The 21,942-nt window shown below is 36.2% G+C and overlaps 2 protein-coding genes and 1 pseudogene across 2 annotated transcripts; 1 reads left to right on the top strand and 2 right to left on the bottom strand.

The window, feature by feature from the left end:
- Positions 1 to 1,342: 1,342 nt before the first annotated feature.
- Positions 1,343 to 2,791, top strand: LOC149946557 (acetylcholinesterase pseudogene; annotated as a pseudogene).
- Positions 2,792 to 19,299: 16,508 nt separating this feature from the next.
- Positions 19,300 to 20,151, bottom strand: LOC149946556 (uncharacterized). The gene has a single exon (XM_090170815.1). The coding sequence runs from the start codon at positions 20,149 to 20,151 to the stop codon at positions 19,300 to 19,302; it is 852 nt and encodes a 283-aa protein (XP_090026941.1).
- Position 20,152: 1 nt separating this feature from the next.
- LOC149946555 (uncharacterized) lies at positions 20,153 to 21,682 on the bottom strand. Its single transcript, XM_090170814.1, has one exon. The coding sequence runs from the start codon at positions 21,680 to 21,682 to the stop codon at positions 20,153 to 20,155; it is 1,530 nt and encodes a 509-aa protein (XP_090026940.1).
- Between the last annotated feature and the right edge of the window lie 260 nt (positions 21,683 to 21,942).

Below are 21,942 nucleotides of genomic sequence, written 5' to 3'. Positions count from 1 at the left end.
TCCCATTTATTCTTTAAAAAAGACGTGGTTCAAGAAATTCAGTTACTTTATTGGCAAGTTAATAAAAACAATATGTTGCTTAAAGCCGGTGACTGCTTTACAATTTCGTCTAAGCTGCTGCTATCTTATATAGGATTCGGACTGACCTACAGCATATTGATTATTCAAATTAATCCTGGAGCATTAAAGGCGTTGCAGAAATGGTTTTCTTCGGAAGACAATTAGTTTTAATATCACTTTACCTATAATTTGAAAGCCTGATCAATTTTTTTTTATAATCATCGCAGTAATGTTATTTTCCGTTAAAAGATATTTACAGGACCTTTAAGTCTCTTTTGTACTTCAGTCGTAGTAGAGGGAAAACAACCATGTATTGGGGAAACATTTGTAGTTCAAATAAAACTGATATCTTAATTATTTGTTCAATTTCTTCAGATAATTTATATCTTTCGCAATGAATTCTTATACTTTACCCTAAATAAATAAGCTTAATTTCTAAAAATTGTAAAACATTGTTTAGTACTATTACTTTTGTCATTTTCTCGAAATTTCATTCGACGTAATTTGCAGTCACGCACGACCTTAATTCGAACGCCAGTTTGATTAAAAAAACTACAATATTGTTCTGCTAAACTCGTCTTTAAACATTTATTTCAAGGGAAAGTGGCTTTAAATTATTTTTAACGTGATATTTTGTTTAAGCATAAACGTAATCAAGAATGCATTATATAAATTATCAATACCGTTTATGGTATATCGTTATTTAACTAAAGTATATTAAATGAAAAGATGTTCATTATTTATGATATTGTTTATGTCAGGCTAAAATAACTGTGGTAATCGCAAATATTTATATTTATATTTTTAAAATGAAAAAAATCCAGTTTAATTTTAACCAAAATCCAAGCTTATTTAATTTGTGGAAATTACTTACTACATTTAAAAAGGATTAAATAAAATATGCGCGTTTTGTATCGCACAAATGCTCCAAAAATTACATCTTAAAGTTAAATTTAAATATACTGAGCATAAAGCTGTACACACAATGTAATGATGTATAATATACGAATAAAAAAACTCCAATTACGTAATCGCATTTCTAGATGTTTGAAAAAATTAAGTGCAGTTTTATTGACAAAGCTGTCGTCTTTATTTGACATTAGTCCACGTACATTGCGAGTGTTTCCATTAACAGTCAAAACCGATTACACAAGCTCATTTTTATGCACGTACCTCGAATCCAAAACCAATCTGTTTGAGCTATGGTTTTATAGAAGAAGTATTTAAACTTAATGTTTTAATTTCCATTAAAATATCAAAAACTGCTATGAGTAAAATAACTATGAATTTTATGTTATCTTTGTTATTATTAGCATTGCTGTTTTTAGATCAACCGTATTTTATCATTTCGGAAAATGCCAACGAATCAGACACCGTAACTGTAAAGACGAAAACTGGAGAAATTGTAGGAAAAATTTCCAAAGTGTCGGTTCGAACGAAAAACGGAACGAAAACAGCGTTTGTGAATACGTTCTTCGGAATACCCTTCGCGCAGCCGCCCATCGGAGACCTACGGTTCAAGCCTCCAGTTCCAGTGAAAGTGTGGGAAGGAAAACGGAATGCCTTTCAACAACCCATGAGTTGCTACCAATTGGTACCGGCCAAATATCGTCCCTACCTATCGGAAGATTGCCTCTATTTAAACGTTTGGGTACCAAATCCTCTTCCTGAAAAGGCGGCGGTGATGGTCTACATTTACGGAGGAGGATTTTGTTCGGGCTCCGTCGCGATTTACCACTTCTCGACTTTCACGGCTTCGCAAAACGTCATCGTTGTGGCCATGAACTACCGAGTCAGCTCACTCGGGTTCCTATACCTCGGCACTGAGGACTGTCCCGGTAACGCGGGATTGTGGGATCAGCAATTAGGGTTAAAATGGGTTCAGGAGAACATAGAAGGATTTGGGGGCGATCCCGCCAGAGTAACTTTATTCGGGCTGAGTGCTGGATCTGCCTCAACAGGGCATCACTTGTTAAATCATAAATCTCAAAACCTGTTTCGAAGAGCCATATTAGAAAGTGGTTCTCCGTACGCTCCGTGGGCGGTTGATAGGAAAGATACTGCATCCAAAAAGTCGAATAAAGTGGCGAAAGTCCTTGGTTGTCAGGATTCTAAGGAATCTTTAATAAATTGTATGAGAAAGATTGATCCGCAGAAAATGGTTGAGACATCGGCTAAATTGGGGGACATCATTACGATGAACCACGTTCCGGTCTTTGATAATAAAATTGTATTTGAAGATAGGCGAGAAATAATGAAATCCATGGTCAAGAAAGATGTAATGTTGGGAATGAACAATAATGACGGAGCCTTCCTAATAAACATTTTATTGAATAGTGGAATAGCGAAACCTGACAACGTGTTTCAAGAGGCCGTCCAAATGTTCGTAGGAAACGTCAGTAACGAGTTGTTTAAATCTGTAAGATATTACTACAAAGATCAATGCAACAAACTAAAGGCGTTCGCCGAAGAGATTTCTTCAACACGGTTCGCGACTGATTATTATTTCACGTGCAGTACGACGGATCTCGCTGACGATTTGTCAGAAGTGGGATTCCCAACGTACATGTATCAGTTCTCCCACAGGCCAGTCGCATCAAATAAGCCGAAATGGATAAAATCTGATCACGGTGATGAGTATAAGTTTTTGGTGGGTGCTGTTACACCGACGGAATATGAATTATCTCACAGAATGATGGACTATTGGGGGTGTTTCGCAAAGAGTGGGTAAATACAAAATTATCTTACACAAGTTGTGGATAAATTAATCTTTCTATCTGCATTTTTTTGAAAATTATTAGCTCAAAGACTGTGGGTACGTTCAGTAACGCTCAGCAAAAACATCAATTAGTAATCGATAACAACATTTTGTTACTGTCCGATTTTTCGCGTTTCCGATTTGACGTCACGATGGGCCCCCTATGCTCATAACAACAAGTTGGCAAGCCAAAATATACCTCTCCTCGGAAGAATTGTCCCTAGTGGTATTAATTTCTCGAGATAACCCTTAAAGATATATCTCCGCAATTTAGAGTTATTTGTTAAAAATATTAACCCATTTCTATCCCGCCCGGTATAAAATTTTAATTATAATTAAAATAATTGAGACGAAACGACCAATTTTAATTTATTCAGAATATCATAAGTTAAGTAGTTACAACAGTAAGTTAGACGTACTATAACAATGCACAATTGAATTAAACCCTTTTACAGAACAAGTTTATCAGTTAAATATAATACGAAGCAAATTTTAATGAAAGAAATATCTACAGAGGCTTTTTGGAATTACTCGCTTACGAAATACTTGCCGCATCTTTAATGCTCATTTTATTTCAACACTCGCCCTTGATGAAGATACCGTAGATATCTGGTAGTGGACGACTCGTTCACTTCCTGTTGACGTTGTGACGCATACCACATGAAAAAGACCAATGCCGTCCAATTTCCAATATCATATAATGACTCGCACACCCAAGAAATCATTGACTGCGTTAGAAATCGTAGATATCCAAATATCCACACCAAATGTATTTACAAGAAGCAAAAACCTTACCATCAACAAAGCACAGAGAGCCACTTGACTAACCGCCACCTCTTAAAGCAATTAACGTTAAATTATCTCCTTTGAATTAACAGAACTATATATAGGTCGTTAAGAAAGTGGACCACCCACAGGGTCTACCCTTTAACCCTCTAATCTCGGCTGACTGCGCTAAAACAAGATTTAACCTTTAAAAAATACCAGATTAGGCCTTCATAAATTCATTAATAAAAAAAGACTTTATTACCTATTATGCTTACGATGCCTGTCTTAATTTCAGTGAATCTAAGCAGCTATCGGTGGTTCTGTGGTAGAGCGCTCGACTGCCAAGCCGAATGGTCTGGGTTCGAAACCTGGGTGGCGCATTTGTTTTTAATCAATAGAGAAACGCTAAATTAGAATTTCTTCGATGCAATAATTTCAATTTCAATTCTATTTCAATTAAAATAAAATTTCCTACTCTATTAAATACGCTTCCGATAAAGCTGAAGGTCTAATTTTCAATAAGGTGTAACAAGTGTCGGTGGTTCTGTGGTAGAACGTCCGCCTGTCAATCAGGAGGTCTCGGGTTCAAATCCCGCCCGATGCGATCGCAAATTGATACTAAGACGAATACCGTGTACAACTGGTGGAAACCCTGCCATTGGACGTTGAGAGGTAGCATTACACTCAGCACTCGGTCCGTCCCAAAGTCATTAAGAAGAAGTTGGAGAGAAAACGCCCATATAAACACCACAGACTCAACATGCACATCCATCAGAACACAAACACAACAAATTCAACACTCACAACCTACGCATAAACATTACAAAAACGTAAAACACCAAACCGTCACGACGGTGAGCGAAAAAACACCATCCAAACCAAACCGCAAATGCATCCGTTAACGCTCACCGTCACACGGTGGTTTTATCAACCCTTTGAGAAACTGCGTACGCAGTGATTACACTTTGCACCGAAAATGCGAACGCGTTTGCAGTCCTGACAGACAGACACACCCACAGACCCACCCACAGACAGACACGGTCGTTGTATAACCCCTCCTAGGGGACTTTGTCCCCTCGGAGAGGTAAAAACCATCTCGGAGAGAAGTTTTTTTATGTCTTGACGTCAAACGCGTCGGTGTTTACTGTTTAGCTGGCTTAGTAGGATTCCGAAGAAATGGCTAAAAACCCAGAAAATTATACAACTATAGTTTTTATCAACAACAGGTATGCTTATTTTTTAAACGTTTGGTACCATTTAATTGGACTTATCAGTAAAAAATTGTTAAGCCTTGATTTACTGTGCGTTGCTTTAGATCAATAATAATTTTCCCTTCCTCAGATTTTCTTTTGGACCCCGTAACATTTATCACCGCCATCTTTAAAAACAGCGCTGACTAGAATTAGCACTGTTCAGTTACTTCCTACGTCACAATGACGGCAAGCGCTCATCGAGTAAAAAACCGTTTTTCACAGATTTGTGTTACTGAACGTACCCAGTAGCGGCGCCAGCAATAGGCCGGAGTAGGCCTGGGCCTACTTGGAATTTTGGTAGGGGCCTTCAAATGTCGTCTTAAGGGGCCTCCAAAAATTAATATATGGGCCTTTAAATTATTTAATATCCGAAAATTCTGTAATTTGTTTGCGAAATAATTTATTTATTTATTAATTTTTCAATATTCAATGCGAGTGATTCGCTTAACGACCCTGCTGTTTTTATGCCTTTCAAAGGTACGAGTAACTTTTCTTTGACAGTACTTTTTTTTTAGTTTTAATTTTTCGTGAGCGCTACTATATCCAAATTGTATCTTTAACTTTATCTTAAACTTCCTTTACTTACAAGGAGACTACCCGAGGTGTAACTCACCGATTTTCTTTAAATTCAGGGATTAAGTAGACATTCACGTTACTTAAAAAACCCCAAAGGGAAAAAATGCGATGGGCTTTAGTTTTACCATGGCAACCGAAAACGTTTTTGACAACTAAAATATTCTATGTAAATTATCATAGGAAAATGGAAGCTTCCTGAATTATTCAATTTTTTTTTTAAACAAAGGTGGTTAATTGTGGGTTAATATCAAATTGTGGGTAAATATCAAATTTGATATTTACCCAAAATTAACCAAATTGGTTTAAAAAATATTTTTAATAATTTCATAACGGGTACCCTTAGAATCTTCGATTTTCCTATGTTAATTTACATAGAGAAATATAATATTTTAGTTGTCAAAAACGTTTTCGGTTGCCATGGTAAAACTAAAGCCCATCGCATTTTTTCCCTTTGGGTTTTTTTTAAGTTACGTGAAGGTCTACTTAATCCCTGAATTTAAACAAAATCGGTGAGTTACAACTCGGGTAGTCTCCTTGTTAGTGTACATGCGAAGTACCGATGGAATGAATGTAAATAGATAGACTGGAATTCAGTCGTAGATATAAGAAAATAATCACTCATTTGTCGGTGCACCAAAAAGTATCATAATTAGTTCTATTTTTTTCGTCGCGTACCCATTTTAATCACAAATTGCACCACTTGCTTAAAAAAAATTAAATAATACACGTGGACGGATTTGAAAAAATTGTAGTGCGCTGCCCTCCAAATGGTGGGCCTACCTCCCCAAAAATCCTGGCGCCACTACTGAACGTACCTAGTATAAACATTCTGATAAACTAACTTTTAGGGATAGGGAATAGTACCATTATCCGCGTGGCATGACTTCATCCATGCTTTTGCAAAATGTTGGGGTCCATAATAATTCGAGTCTAAATGTGTCGAAATTATAAATAAATAAATAACCTTTCCTTGTTCCAGTAATCCGAATGACAACCAATTTTGCAAAGATCTAGATACGAGTAAAAGTGTCATTAAAAAGGCAGTTGAAATAGACACATGGCCTAAGTTCACAAAAGCTGACAAAGGGAGAATAGATATAAACCTGCAATCTTCGATTCAAGCATATGGAGCTATTCAAGATGATCAATGTTCGTTCTGGAAAAACGATTATGCCATTTTATCGAAAGCGAGTAGGAAAATATACACTACGCAGTTTCCGCATGTAACATAATTTTTACGTAAATAAAAATTTAAAAAGCTTTACGGCCGTAAAATTTTATTCTTACTTCTATACATTTGGATGGAAAACAAAAATTACCAATGTCAGGGTTCTAACTAAAATATCTGAATACGGCAACACTGCAAGATTTATCTGTTGGGCCGAAAACACTTTTTCTGGTAGCTCTGTTAATCGACACCGAAAATAAAAACTGGTCAAACTAAACGACAGCTATTTGGAGAATAATTCTAGAAATAAATTATTTTAATATTTACACAGATTTTATTTTTTTAAATTTACAAATTTATTTATGAGTTAGTACTCGGGCTTTAACACGATCAGAGATGGGCACACTCCTTTAAAACCCACTCACAGAGGGCCCGCTCCAGAGACATTTTCAAAAGTCTGGTTAGTTAAAAATTAACGAGACCGGAACTCTCGTGTTTTAAACGAGTTCCAGAGACAATTTTTCAAGAATTCGTCAAATCGGGCTCTCGGGGTTAGGGTGGGAAGGGGCTTCTCGCATGGACGAAATTTCCCTATTGGGAATTGGCACCATGAAGTATATAATACCTCACCCATGCTTTTTACAACTGAAAAAAAAAAGAATACCAGCATGGCGGTCATAGCCAAAGGTACGGCATGATGCTGCCAAGCCTCTATTATCATATTATAGTCCAGTAAATCTAAGAAAAATTTCTGCAAAAAGTTAGTATATAATGCCCATGAGTCCGAGTGTTGCTTCCCTCATTTCCGCCCCCCCCCCCTCTAGGTCAAATCTGACCTTTTAAGCTTTTCGGGATATATCTTTTGATCTACTTAATCTACAATGTTGCACAAGACCTCATTCGATAGGAAAAAACATAGTCTCCATTTAATTATCACGCCACAACCTCGTTTTTCCAATTACAACGGGAATAATTAAAGATAAAATTAAAAAAAACCATCAAACTTTTTAATTGTAGAGTGGGATATTATCTTTAAAATGATATGTTGATTTCCTATGCTTAAAAAGAATAGAAATGAGATCCCTCCTCTGAAAGTTTTGGTTATTTTTCCAAAGCGTGTAAGAGATTAGGATAATAATAAAAAATTTAGATGCGCTTTTATTATATTATGGTTATCAAATAGTTGCATGATATTTATATAGTTTAAATAGTCTCAGTTTTACTTTACATGTTTACTTTTTAACTATGATATATTTAGGTATAGGAATTTGCAAAAAAGTCCCTGGGATTTGATTTTCAACCTATTGCACATGAATTATCATTAATACTCGTTAAGTTCTATCGAATCATTTTCTTCGGTAGCATAGCTTATGCCCAGCGTATTCGTGCATGATATGCCGCTACATTTTCCACACATTGATGTACGAAGAAATCCACTTTTTTGACACCCACAGAATGCGCGGCAATCTTTTTTTGCAGTGTGTTAGAGCTAAGAACCCGACCAGTTACCGACTGAAAAATAACCGAGGGTTTGGGGAGATAAGAATTAAACTAAAGTAAATTAAAATTAAATTGGGCTGTACGCGACTATTAAAATCTAGATTAAAAAAAACATGACGACGCTAAAATTAAACAATAACACTGGATTTATTCGGGAGGAACTACTACGATATTCCGCGCTAAAGGGCAGTAGTTAAAACTGGATCATTCACAAAAATGGACCATTACTAGTGGAAAAGAATTTATCCACTCTTCCGCGTAGGAGGTAATGCAAAATCCGACGATGGACCACTTATCCCATCTACGTCATAGAAATTTCGAGGAGTTCCTTGGAATGTTTCAACCTGTGTTCAGGATATTGGTCCCCCTCCAAACGTCCATTTAGGAAACTAAAAGGGCGCGGGAATCGGCGCCAGAAATCTTAACCGTCCATTGCTGGGCAAAGGGTCTCCCCCGAAAGTGGGGGCACGCACTGAAAGGGGCCACTGAACCTGGGAGGACGTATTGCGGAAGTGGTCTATACGCTTTATAAAGCTAGCCCGGTTTCTCTCTTACATTGAGAGATAAACTGAAGAGAGACGATCTGGTGTTTTGGGTATCACGCAAATGACACGCATGCGCGTCACAGTTACGTTATTTCCAAGAGTAGCTTCCGCTCTGTCAGCTGTCTAGAAAACGCTGGTAAAAATATTGTTTTTATGCAAGGCTTAAGCGTCGTGTTTTGGTTATTATTTAACTGTTAAATTCGTTATTTAAAAATGCCTAAAAATAAAACTTGTTATTACAAAGACTGTCGAAACTGTAGACTGTCATATGGCAAGGAATATATGGAAGGAATATGTATTTTCCCTTTCCCAAAGCCGAAATCTCAGCTCAAAAAATGTAAACGTTGGATTAGGGCCTGTGGTAGACCAGATTTTTTACCCTTGATCGTATTAAAAGTCATTATTTTATATGCTCTGAACATTTTGTGGGTAATAAAGGACCCACAAATGATTTCCCTGATCCTATGGAGTATCACCCTACAAAATATATGATTGTAAGTTTATTGCCTCAAATTTAATCTAATTGTCGTAAGGTTAATTTTGGTTAAATATTACTATTAGGATCCTAAAGAAAAATCCAGAAAAGATGACCAAGTAACATGTGTACAAAATAAATCCAACGGTGACATTAAAATCCTTCAAGATGAGACGGTTCTTCAGCCAACCTTAAATCATGGATTAATCAAATGGAGGGATGGTTTCCAGTAGTGATTTTGCGTCCAACGATTGTTAAATGCGCGCTCTAGCGACGATTTTCCGAAATACGCCAACCGAGTCAAAAAAAAAAGAGGAAACGGCTGCTTCAAAATTTTGGCAAATGTTAGGTAGGTCGCGAATCACAGATTAATGGATTTAGATTAGTTTAATTGAATTTTTCGCAATGAATGTTTCGGCGGCTACTTTTGAGACAATATTATCAGGGAGTAAGGACAGAGGGAGTAGTCGAGGAAATAGGCGGCTTATACCCTCTCCCTTGAAATGGGGTGAGCATTGGGGAGTGAAGTTAAGTAGGTCAAGTTTCCTTTGCGCGCATGCGCCAAATTTAAAAATCTCTCTTCGGGAAATACCAGGGAGTAAGCTGGAAATACGTACCAGGGAGTAAAGGTTATTCCTTTCATATATTTTTTGTGAGAAGATCTCGAATCATTTCTACAAGCGATATAACAACAATTTTTCATGTTGATTTCGGGAATAACGTGCAGCAATACTCGGGCCTTAGATTTAACGAACTTAACAGTAGCTGCGTAGCAGAAAACAGTAAACCAAAATCCACGGAAATTAAATTTTTCGAGCATACGCGGTAGCTGGATTTGAACTAGTAAATACCCCTCTATTCTTCCCCCATTGCAAGGAAGAGGAGCGTTTGTTTAACATAAGAGGAAACCTCCCTCTGTCCTTACTCCCTGATATTATCGCGCTCCCCTCAGAAAAAAAGGGTAGGAATGAGGATAGTGATTCTGATAACGGTAAATATACTGCTTTATCCAAGGCTTAGTTTGTAATATTGTTAATATAAAATAAATAACTAATTTATTGAAGGTGATGATTTCCGTAACTTGGATTGGGATGATTTGGTTAAAGATATTGAAAGCGAAAATGAAACAGACGAACCTACATGTTCTACATCAACAATTCATGTATTCGAGGATATATTAAATAGTAATTTTAATTTAAAAATTGATTTATAAAAAAATTCGTAATTATTAAAAAAACAATTTGATTAGGCCCTACAATTCATTCTGGGTTAATCACAAAAGCTGAAATAATTGAAGTCCTCAATGAACATGTATCTAAGAAAAAGGAGCCATTGAAGAAACAACTAGTATCAGGTATGTTTACATTAAAAAAACCTTAAGACCTAACTGACCTACTATTAAATATGGCTTCAAATATTATTATAAAAAATTACAGTGGCATCCTATGACACAATATTTGCTCCGGCGTGGAACGATTCTATTGAATCATTCGAGAAACTTAAAAATTTAAACGATGGTGATGATATCACTAAAATTTGGTCTTGGGTAAATAGTTTGGAATGTGAATCATCTATATACATAGGCCTGAGATAAATTTATAAAGATATCTTTACCAACACAAGGGAAGATAACCTTTATGGAAAACACAAGGGAATATTTTTATCAAATTTAATTGAGCTTGTTCAAACTGATACAACCAATGAGGTAATGCCAAAAGAAATTTCTATTCGATTATTGAAATAACATTTCCTTAATATCATTGCAGTTGGAATTAGGCGATGCTGAAAAAGAAAAGGGAGTAAAACACTTCCTATTGCCACTATACAATAGTTTGTTTCTTCATGCCAAGAAAGAACAAACAGCCGGAGTACAATTAAAAAAACCAGTCAAAGAAAACTGTGATATTTTGTATTATGTGAGCGGGACGGTAATTACCAAGTTGTTAAAACCATCAAAATCAGTTGAACGCCGTAAAATCGGGAAAAATTTAAGATAATTAGATCAGGAAAATGTAGAGACTGGGTAGACAAGCAAAGTAGAAGTGGCCTTAAATATGCCACTAAAGAAGCGTTTGAATTTTTTGAAAACATTTTCGGGCACATTTCGAGGTATTATAACGACAGCTACATTGTCCAAAGGAAAATTAAAACTTTGGCCTCCATCCAAGAAGATGTTACGTTAAAACAGATTTGGTCAAATATTTGTCAACAAGCTGAAGTTAGTGAAGAGAAAGGTGCCGAAATTTTAAAAATTATAATAACTACGTGTGTCAATACAGTTGGTAATGGGCATACGAAAAAAGTTAGAAATAATATGAAATTACAAGTCAGAAAAAAGAGAATGGAAACGAAAAGCAATACTAAAGAAAGTACCCGCGTTAAAGCGCAAGCTGAGATAAAAAACCAAATAAGTGCAAAATTAAATTGTGATATTTCCATAGAAACCTTTGTGATATTTTTGGAAAAGTTTATGGTAAATGTTCAGTATTTTAAATAAAGGTATATTTACCTTTGTATGTTTGTTGTTTCGGTATTTGCTCCGACTGATTTCACCTTGTCATTTCCTTCTTAGAGAGTTTTAACCTCAAGGTGTTACGTGAAAACTGACAAACAGTTGGGCTTGTACCCGCTAGGCATGCTTGTCTGTGTTTGCTAAATAGTTGCTCAACTGGGTCCTGATTAAATAGGGCAGTCAAAACAAATTTGGCTCTCTTATCGAGTAAAAATGGTATTATTTCCAGCATGGCGTTAGCTACTTAAAGAAAAATGGTATGTTACATAATAAAAAGGTAATTTCAAACGACAATGACATACTAGTTTGTCGTAAACCCGAAAGCGTTTCTCTACTGAGTAACATCTTATTTTTTCTGTTCCGTTTTGAAATCCAAGTTGTTTACGTAGTTTTCCCATGAATCAAGGTACCCAAGAAACTCATACTTCAGCCACTGTAAAAAATTAGTAGAAAATATTATTTTAATAGGTTCACTGCAATATTGCAATAATAAAAACCTACATGAAGCCTCGGATCATTTTTGCTTGTATATGGATTAAGATTTGGGTTTCGTGAACGGACACCTTCATACAAATGCCCAACATTCATGAGATCGAACCATTTGTTGAGGATTTCAACAAATTTAACCAGTTCCTTGTGTCCCTCTCCATATTCTGTTTTTAAAGCGTTCGCTACAGACTGACTTAGTATCTGGGTGGCGAACTTAACTTTCATGCGATTTTCGACAGTCAAATGATCGGTTGTGAGTTTGTGCAGTTTTCTCAAATTTCCTGGCTCATTCATTTCTTTCTTGAATAAGTCTTGAAGAATGATCCAAGTTAATATTTCTCCGTTACTTGCATTAATCGTGAGCCACCGACCTCTCTGCTTCTTTCAAGGCAATTACGTACCGTTTTTATCAAATGGGGCACATCACAGATGAAAAATAAATCTCGGTTTGAATCGAATGGATTTTTACTTTTGAAAGAATGTTCTTTACAGTTTATGTCAAAACACTTGCGGTTTACTGCAGCTCCGTCACCAACAACTCCCAAAATTTTAAAACCAGAAAGCTCCAATTTATGTATTGCTTCCCATAGTAATGCGTCCAAAGTTTCTGCTTTTAAAGAGTGGGTAGCGAAATGTGCAAAGGGATGTTGAAACCCATTTGTAACGCCTCTTAGCTTAAATTGAAGTACGTGAGTAGCTAAAGGTTTGTCTTTATAGATTTCCAATTGCAATTCCGATAACTTTGGTTCTGTGTCACTTAAATGCGTATACCCAATCACGTCGCCAGTTTCAACCCTGAACACTATGTCTTCTTCAATCTTAATTTCATCTGCAACTATTACAAAGTAGTCTTCGTGGTCAAATTTTTTGGAGTTCTTAAAATCTTTTTTCATTTAAGCAAATACGTCGTCATGAAAACCGGCGCTTGAGCCAGTGGTATCAGCGTTACGTGCTAGAGTACTTTGTCTTTTTGATGGCAGAATTAGAACCCCAGATTCATTAAGTGCTTTATATAGACTTGGGCTCTAGCGTACATAAATAAGCACCATTGTATTACGAGCGGATGCCATCTACGTCTGTTCTTATTCTTCTCTTTCAACATTTTCAGTTGCGTTCGCAGGAAAAGCCGAGAAAAATCGTTAGTATGTTTATCATGTTCTGAAATTACTTCTTCTTCCAATATTTTTAAAAGAAAACCGTGATCTTGGTCCGAGACTTCCATTTCTGAACTTTCTTCTTCATTTTGGGTTTCCATTGAAGCTTCGGGGTTAACTGAAGGATTTTCTAATGCCTCTTGAATGTCTTGACTGTAAACGTTTGTAGAATTTATAGAGTTCAATATATCACCGTTTGCCGTTGAAACTGATGGGTTGTCAACAGGTCTTGAATTATCTTGATCCATTTCAGAATTTACCTCTTTACTTTGTGTTTCCAAAGCTGCATCATCAGCTGAAGGATGCTCTCCTAACACAATGCCTCGTTTCAATATAGATACATACTCCTAAAAAACCAAATTGTTAGTTATCAATTTCCAAACACAATTAATTGCAATAAATGTCTATAATTACACTCGCCAATTGATTATGTATTGGGTCAGGAAATTGTTCTGTAGGCCCTTTACCCCTAACAAAATGTTTTGAACATAAGTAAGTATTATCGTTCACTCTACTTAATGGGTAATCACTTCTGTTTAACCAAAGAATCCATTTCTGGCATTTAATGAAATTTTTCTTAGCCTTGGGGAAAGGTATAAAGAAAATATCTTTCATGTTACTTTTATGATAATATCGCGAGTCACTTTTGCAAGAAGGATAAACGCACAATTTTTTTCTCATAATTAAACTATTGAAGTATTAAATTTAATCCCAACACTTAAACCTCTAGAGAAGCCTTTAAAAAGAAGACTATGAAGGCGACAAATTCGACAAACATCTGAGCTTGTATAGAAATATTTATGTAAATCGCCGAAAGAGGGCAGCAGTATTCTTTCCGTTTTGACTCGGTTGGTTTAGGTCGTAGGTTGGGCAAAAAAGGGAAAGGTATTTAACAACGGCCTGACCCGGGTTTCTAATGGAGAGAAGCGCCTGGAAACAATCCCTCCGTTTGATTAATCCATGCTTAAATTACGAGATAACGGGTAGTAAATCTATTTCTGATGTACTTATGGATGAGCCAATATATCTTGATATGGTTTGTGAAGAATCACTACACACAAATTGTTCACGTAATCAGCCGGAGCGAATATTTTCCTCAGTGGAAGATCTCTTTTTTTTAATTTTTAAAATTTCAATAGGAGGAGAAGCGCGAGTTATTTTTGACCTTTCGCAAAAGCCAAATTTTCAAGGAGTAGTAATAACTAACACTGGTGAACTTAACCAAGCTGGGCTTTGCATTGAAATCAACAAATCCTTCAAATTTGAATTGAAAATCTTTGCTACAGTTATTGAAAGTGATTATCAGAAAGAACTTACAGATAAGTTCCCACTTATTAATAGCTTGACCAAACTAGTAAACTTCTTAAAAATTTTGGATACCTACAAACTATGTATTGGAAACTCTGAGAAAAGGTTTTTAGATTATTCAAAATCTACCCTAAAATGTGCCTTTCTGAACCTTTATAATAATGCCTTATATTCGCCAAATTGTTCGAGTCTCATCAGTGGTAACAATAGACAGAGTAGGTGCTCAAATTGCGCAAGATATGTTCTTAGGGATACGTGATGATGAACCATTCTGCACCAAAGTTAATTTTTTGAAAATTTTAATGAAGCAGCAAATGGAATTAATGAAAACAAACCAGAACAGACCACGTAAGTGGCATCCTGCCGTAATAAAATGGTGTTCTTACGTTAAAATCAAATCAGCATCGGCCTATAAAGCGTTCAGAGAATTGATTCCACTACCAGCTCCCAGAACTTTATATACATATACCTCAATACTAACTACTAAAAGTGGGTTTTCCGATGAAGGAATTCAACAAATGAAAGAAAAAATTGACCTAAAAATGTGGATGAGCACCAAAAATATTTTTCTCTCATAGTTGATGAAATGAAGATCAAAGAAGATCTGGTCTATAAAGCCAATACGGGTGAAATAGTTGGATTTACTCATCTAAATCAAGCAGGTGATAAGCTAAAATCAGAGGAGATCAAAAAGACTGGAGAACCATCAGCTGATCTCCCAGTGGCAAGTCACGTGATGGCTATTATGGTCAGAGGTCTTACTACAAATTTCAAGCCTGTTTTGTCCTACTTTCCATGTCATGAAATGAAAGCCGAAGAGTTGTACTCTATTATGCAAGAAGCCATTGAAACTTGTGAAAATAGTGGCTTTAAAATATTGACAATCGTCCATATCAACCAAAAATTTTTAAGAATGAGTACTGCTATGGATACAGAAAAGGGTGTCGCGTATAAAGCTAGGAATCCTTACGCTCCCAGAAGTGATCCTCGTGATATTTTCTATTTATCCGATCCCCCCCTCTAATCAAAACTGTGAGAAATTGTTTTTACCACAGCGCTTTCAATAATACACGTTTGTTAAGAAAAAATGGGAAACATATATTATGGTCTCATGTAGTGGAGATGTTCCAAAAGGACTCGTGTACCCATTTAAGATTGTGTCCTAAATTGACCATAGACCAAAGAAAAATATTGCGTAGAAATTACATGGAAATCCTGAACGCACAGTAGCCAGGAATGTTCTGTATTTTTTTACAGAAAGTTTCGTAAATATCTTTTACTTGAGATTCCTGTAATTTATACAAATAGCTCATAGTAAAATTTTCAACCAGAATCATTGTATTGTATACAACTGAAATAATAATTAAAATTTCCAACACGCCTGTAAATTTTATAGAATTTACATTTAAAAACTGCGTGAGTATAGCCAGGAAATATTTTATTTGTTCTTACTACCCTTTTTTAAAATAGGTTTATGTACACTAAACATTTCCGTAATTAATTTTTAACCAATAAGGTACTTTAATCGTAAAAAAATATTCAACAAATTTGCTAAATATATACCAATAAGCTCCAGCAGAACTAGAGTCCAAAGCAAGAGACATAAACACGTGCTCAACATAGTAATGCAACTCATTGGCTCGGAATCCAGACACGTATTAAACTTAGTTCAAACCACAAACACTAACGCTATGAATTTGCATTTAAATGTATAAACATTAATTTGTTTTCATTTGATGGGTAATTAAAAATATGACTCTATTGGTGCTTTTACGAGATGTCACTAAAAATATTTTCTTCATATTAGTTGATTTACAACAAATAATGAATTTTTATGGATAATTACTGTTTGGTAGCAATTCAACTTCGACCAAAATAACTCCAGGGACTACCTGTTAATTAAATGCCTTAAAACGTCTTAATTTTTTACTGTAAATACATAGTAATATGTATTGAACAAATATGTACATATATAACATTTCTACCATAGAAACTACATGACTGTCCTTTATTACAAATATATGAAACAAGCCTCTAATTTTTACTATAAACAGATAGTAATATGTACTGAAAATGTATGTATATATTACAGTTCAATGATAAATACTACATGAAACCCCTATATTTTAAATACCTAAAAACATCCTGTAATTTATACTGTAAAACAAATTGTAATATATATTGAGAATGTATGTATATATTACTATTCAAAGATAAATACTACATGAATCTTCTGCATTTTAAATACCTAAAAACATCCTGTACTTTATACTGTTAATATTTCTTAAATATAGTAATTTAAACAGTACAGTACTGTATTAAAAAAAAATACAGAACGGGTGCTGTAAAATATTTCTGTAAACTCTACAGTTTTTTCTCTCAGTGTATAAATCTTAACAGCTTTAGTACAATGAGAGTGAAACTGGCAACACAGATTTTGAGTGCGGCAGTAGCAGCGGCTGTGGAAAAATTGGTTGGTGAAGAAGCTGCGGAAATTGTTAAATTTATAAAACTCTTTAATAAATTTTTTGATATTATGAACACGAGAAATTTGTGCCATGGAAGATTGAAGAAAAATCCAAATTTGAATGCTTTTAGCACGGAAACAGATGAAAGATTCAAGGTATTTATATGCTGATATTGATATATCTATATATATTTATCAATATTTATCGATATAAATATGCTTATTTATCGATATAAATATGTTTATTTATCGATATAAATATGCTTATTTATCGATATAAATATGATTATTTATCGATATAGATATGCTTATTTATCGATATAGATATATTTATCGCTATATACATAATTTTAATTCAGATTTTATATTTACAGTGGCTGGAAGAAGATTTCATTAACTATCTTAAAGAATGGAAAGAAGAGGCTGAAAGCCAAGATGTTCCAGTGGAAGGTATTGCAAAAATGTAGCTGAGCCGTACAACCTTAGAACGACTACACATAACAGGTATATAATATAATATCAACAAGAGACATTTGAACTAGTATTTATATTACCATTATCTTTTTAGTTTTTTCTGTGATAGGAGCTGTACAATTTTTGTTATCGAAAGGAGCCCCATTTGTCTTAACGGATAAATTTAATCAGGACCCATTAGAAAGGCATTTTGGCAAACACCGTCGCTCAGCAGGTTGCAATGAAATCCAGATTTATTAAATTTTGGATTTAGTGAAAGAAAGTTTAAACTCATGCGTCCTCTTATAAATAAGACCAAATTTGGTAACACAACAAAATTTAAAAAAGGCAAAAATTTGTAGGAAAATAAATACTTTGATTTTAATGCATTTTATTTTTATTTAATAAAAACCTGTCATAATGTTGGCTTCTTAGTATCACAAAATTACGTCAGTTAACCTATTTAAATATTGCAAAAGCCCTTAAAACATTTTAGGTGTATTTTATAATATTTACTGCTATATTAGTTAAAGGTATTTGCTACCCTATTTCCGAAACCATGTATTTGTCTACATAGTTACTTGGTTTAGGAAATAAGGTCGCAAATTTAAACTCTCAATATTATGAACTTTCAAAATAGGAACATTTGTCTTTAGTTTATCACAAAATTTAAGCTCTTAGATTTAGGTTTTTAATAGGAGGAACTTATTGCGGAGTAGCTCGATTGGGGTTTGATGGGAGAGCGCGGTTTGTTTTTAGTTTTTTAAATTAAGTCGACCGACTGAAAAATCGCTTAACTAATATTTGAATTTATTGAGGTTAAGTTAAAGCTACGAATTCAATTTCTATTCGCGAACTGTGAGTTATTGTAACCTTACAAGAAAAAGTCATGAGTTTGGGTTTTTTTTTTAAGTTTTATTTTTAGCGACTAAATATTTGGCTCCTTTCCTTTGGACGCCAATTGAAAAAAGTACCCGATGGAGGTCCGAATTCTTCGTTCCTCCGTTGTTACAAGGGGGCGAAATTGTTTCGAAATATAGTGGTGCAGTATTGAAAGGAAAGGAAATTTTCCAGTGACGCGCGGGTTTTCCCCGCTCATCACTATGTCTTTCCTTTTACAATCGAGGTTTTTACAAAGATCGAGAACGAAATTATTTACAAAGGAGTATACAGGAAACGTTTTTCGGAATTAACAGATATATTTTTAAATTTACACAATTTTAAGATTCAAATAGTTTTACACAATTTTATATTTATTTTAGGTTTAATTTTATTTTATTTTAGGTTTAATTTTATTTTATTTTAGGTTTAATTTTATTTTATTTTAGGTTTAATTTTATTTTATTTTAGGTTTAATTTTATTTTATTTTAGGTTTAATTTTATTTTATTTCAATCAAATTCTTAACACTCCCGCCCAGGTAATACATGCAAAGCGTGTTATTACCGACAATTTTAATTTCGATAATTGGCTTAAGTGATTTCTAGGGGACAAAGTGATTGCAATGACCGCCTGATATGGTTTCCGTTCGCGGTACGAAGAATGCAACTACGATATTTTTTGTCACGTTCTATGTGAATTTCAGTGACAACTCCTAATTTCCAAAATTGTTTTGGCACCTTGTTTTCGTGAATCAGCATTACATCTCCGATCTGAATGCTCGTCTGAATGGTCGTTTCTTTGTTAGCGAGTGCTATTTTGTGCGCCGAGCCAAGTTCTTTTATGTACTCGTCTTTCCAGCGAGTCCACAATCGATTTATTATTGCGGCTCGATACTTCATGCGATTGGTAAAGTCCTGACGCGTTTTGGGGATTTATCCCTCCTTAAGTTGAAGTGGAGGTAGGCAGGTTACACGTTTGTTTATGAAAAACTGCGAAGGGGTCAATGGCGAGGGTTCGTTTACGTCATTGAACACGTACGTGATTGGTCGAGAGTTCACTATCGCTTCCGTTTCAGCGAGCGCGGTTTGCATTTCCGACGGTGTGAGGATGGCGCGGGCTAAGATTTTCTTGAGAGTGGTTTTCGTAGACCTGACTAGTCGCTCCCACCAGCCCCCATGCCAGGCGGCGCGTTCCACGATGAAACGCCAAGTGATACCTTTCCTTCCGAAGTACTCTTTCACTTCGTCGTTATTGATTTTAATCCAAATGATTTTTAAGTCTTTGTTTGCGCGATGAAAGGTTTGGGCGTTGTCTGTGTACACGATTTGTGGAATTCCAAACAACGATATCATCCTTGTTAACGCGAGTAAGAACTCGTAGGTTGATAGTGTAGGTACCATCTCCAGATGCATAGCGCGGGTTACGGCGCATGTAAAAAGGCATATGTATGCCTTTTGCGTGATGTTAGCGACCTTGACCATGATTGGGCCAGCGAAATCAATGCCCACAATTTCGTATGGTTCTGCTTGATTAATTCGTTCCTTCGGCAGAGGAGCGGTTTCCACCTCGCCTTGTTTGGATTTATATAAACGACATATTAAACATTTGTTTATGACGGTTCTGGCTAATTGTCTCGCTGACAGCACCCAGTAGCGTTCTCGGGTCTGAGTGACTGTACTTTGTATCCCGCCGTGGATGACTTGTTTGTGGCTTCTCGTCATAATCATTTCAGAAAGGCGTTGTTGTTTTTCCAATAGTATAGGATGTTCTTGCGCATATGTCATATTAGACTCTGTTAATCTTCCTCCCACGCGAAGAAGCCCATCCTCGTCCAAGAAGGGTTTGAAACTGACGATTTTCGATGTACTCTTTATTGGTTCGTTTTTCTTCAGAGATGCGATTTCTCCTCCAAAGTCTTTGGACTGGATACATTTCAGCCGAATTCATTTCCATGGCAGTGATTGGTCCCTTTCGTCTATCAATTTTCCTAGCGAAGTCGAGGAATCTTTGAATGTAAGCTGTGACTCGTAGAACCCTTTCTAATGCGCTGTAATTTTCAAGTGTGAGGAATTTACTCAATCCAGGGCTGTCTTCAATTCTGACTGCAACCACGGTTTTACGTCTTGCTTCTTCGACTTCCTCTGGAATTGGTAGTCCTTTAATCTTGTCTTCGGGCCACTCTAATTTGTCCAGTTTCAGCCAGTGACGGCCTTCCTTCCAAAGTCGGCTAGAAGTCATTTTTTCTACTGGCATTCCCCTAGACGGGAAGTCTGCCGGATTGTTTTCTCCAGAGCAGTGGTACCAGTCAGTTTGGTTTGTGTTTTTCTGAATTTCAGAAACTCGGTTTTGGATAAAAACCTTCCAAGTTTGCGGTGACTTTTTTATCCAATGGAGTGCGATACTCGAATCGGTCCACATTGTTGTGGTCGTGTCCTTCGATGGTAAAACTTCTTTTAACTTTTTTACGAGGCGCGACCCTATAAGACATCCCATCAGCTCCAGTTGTGGGAGTGTGGGCGTGTTTTTTAAGGGTACAACTCTGGCCTTTGAAGCGACCATCGTAACTCCTGTTTTTCCAGTTGAGGTGGTGTATCGAAGGTAGACTACCGCTGCATACGCCTTTGTTGACGCATCGCAGAAGCAATGAATTCCATACTCGGCGACATCGTTTTCTTGGCTGAAGTAATGCCTTGGTAATTTAACCTTTTTGAGGTTTGGCATTTCCTTACACCATTTTTTGAATTCGTTGGATTTGACCTCTGGAAGTTCCTCGTCCCATCCTAGCTCTAGCTTCCATACTTGTCGGAGGAGCATCTTGGCCCGAATTGTATATGGGCTCAAAATTCCTACAGGGTCGTAGATTTGGGCGACCGCGCTTTGGACGTAACGTTTTGTGTTTTTAGAGTTTCGTAGAACTTCGTGGGGAGACGAAAGGTCAAATGAGAAATTGTCTGATGCGGGGTCCCACAAGAGACCGAGGACCTTTTGTGTTTTCACTTCCGGTTGGAAGTCGATTTCAATTTCATTTTCGGAGTACTTGCTTTTGTCACTCCAGATTTGACGCAGCTCTTGGGAATTTGTAGACCATTTTCTGATTTTCATTCCGGCCTCACTCAGTATTCTAGTGACGTCGGTGGCTAGTTGGCTTGCGTCATCGATTTCGTCTTTTCCATCCAAAAGGTCGTCAACGTAAATACTTTCTTGGATTGCTTTGGCGGCTTCAGGATCGATTTCAGTGTATTTTTCTGCATGGATTTTTATGGTTGCGCCAAGAAGGAAAGGCGAACAGGTTACCCCAAAAGGAACTCTAGCCATCTGGAGAATCTCGTATTCGTTTTCGGAGATCGTACCGTTTTCTTCCTTAGTCCACAGAAACTTGACGGAGACTCTTTCTTTTGGCGCTAACGCAACCTGAAGAAAAGCCTTTTCGATGTCCGCAATCAATGCGATTTAGTGACTGCGAAATCGAAGTAGTAACTGGAGAAGGTTGGGGTTTAGGTTTGGTCCACTCAGCAGACAGTCGTTTAGGGAAGGTCCGCCTCGAATGTGTGACGAGGCGTCGAAGACCACGCGTA

Source organism: Leiobunum rupestre, chromosome 4 (assembly GCF_980474605.1).
Source record: "Leiobunum rupestre chromosome 4, qqLeiRupe1.1.hap1, whole genome shotgun sequence".
Lineage (NCBI taxonomy): Eukaryota > Metazoa > Arthropoda > Arachnida > Opiliones > Sclerosomatidae > Leiobunum > Leiobunum rupestre.
Note: the sequence above shows the minus strand (reverse complement) of the source record. Positions and strands in the feature narration are given on the sequence as shown.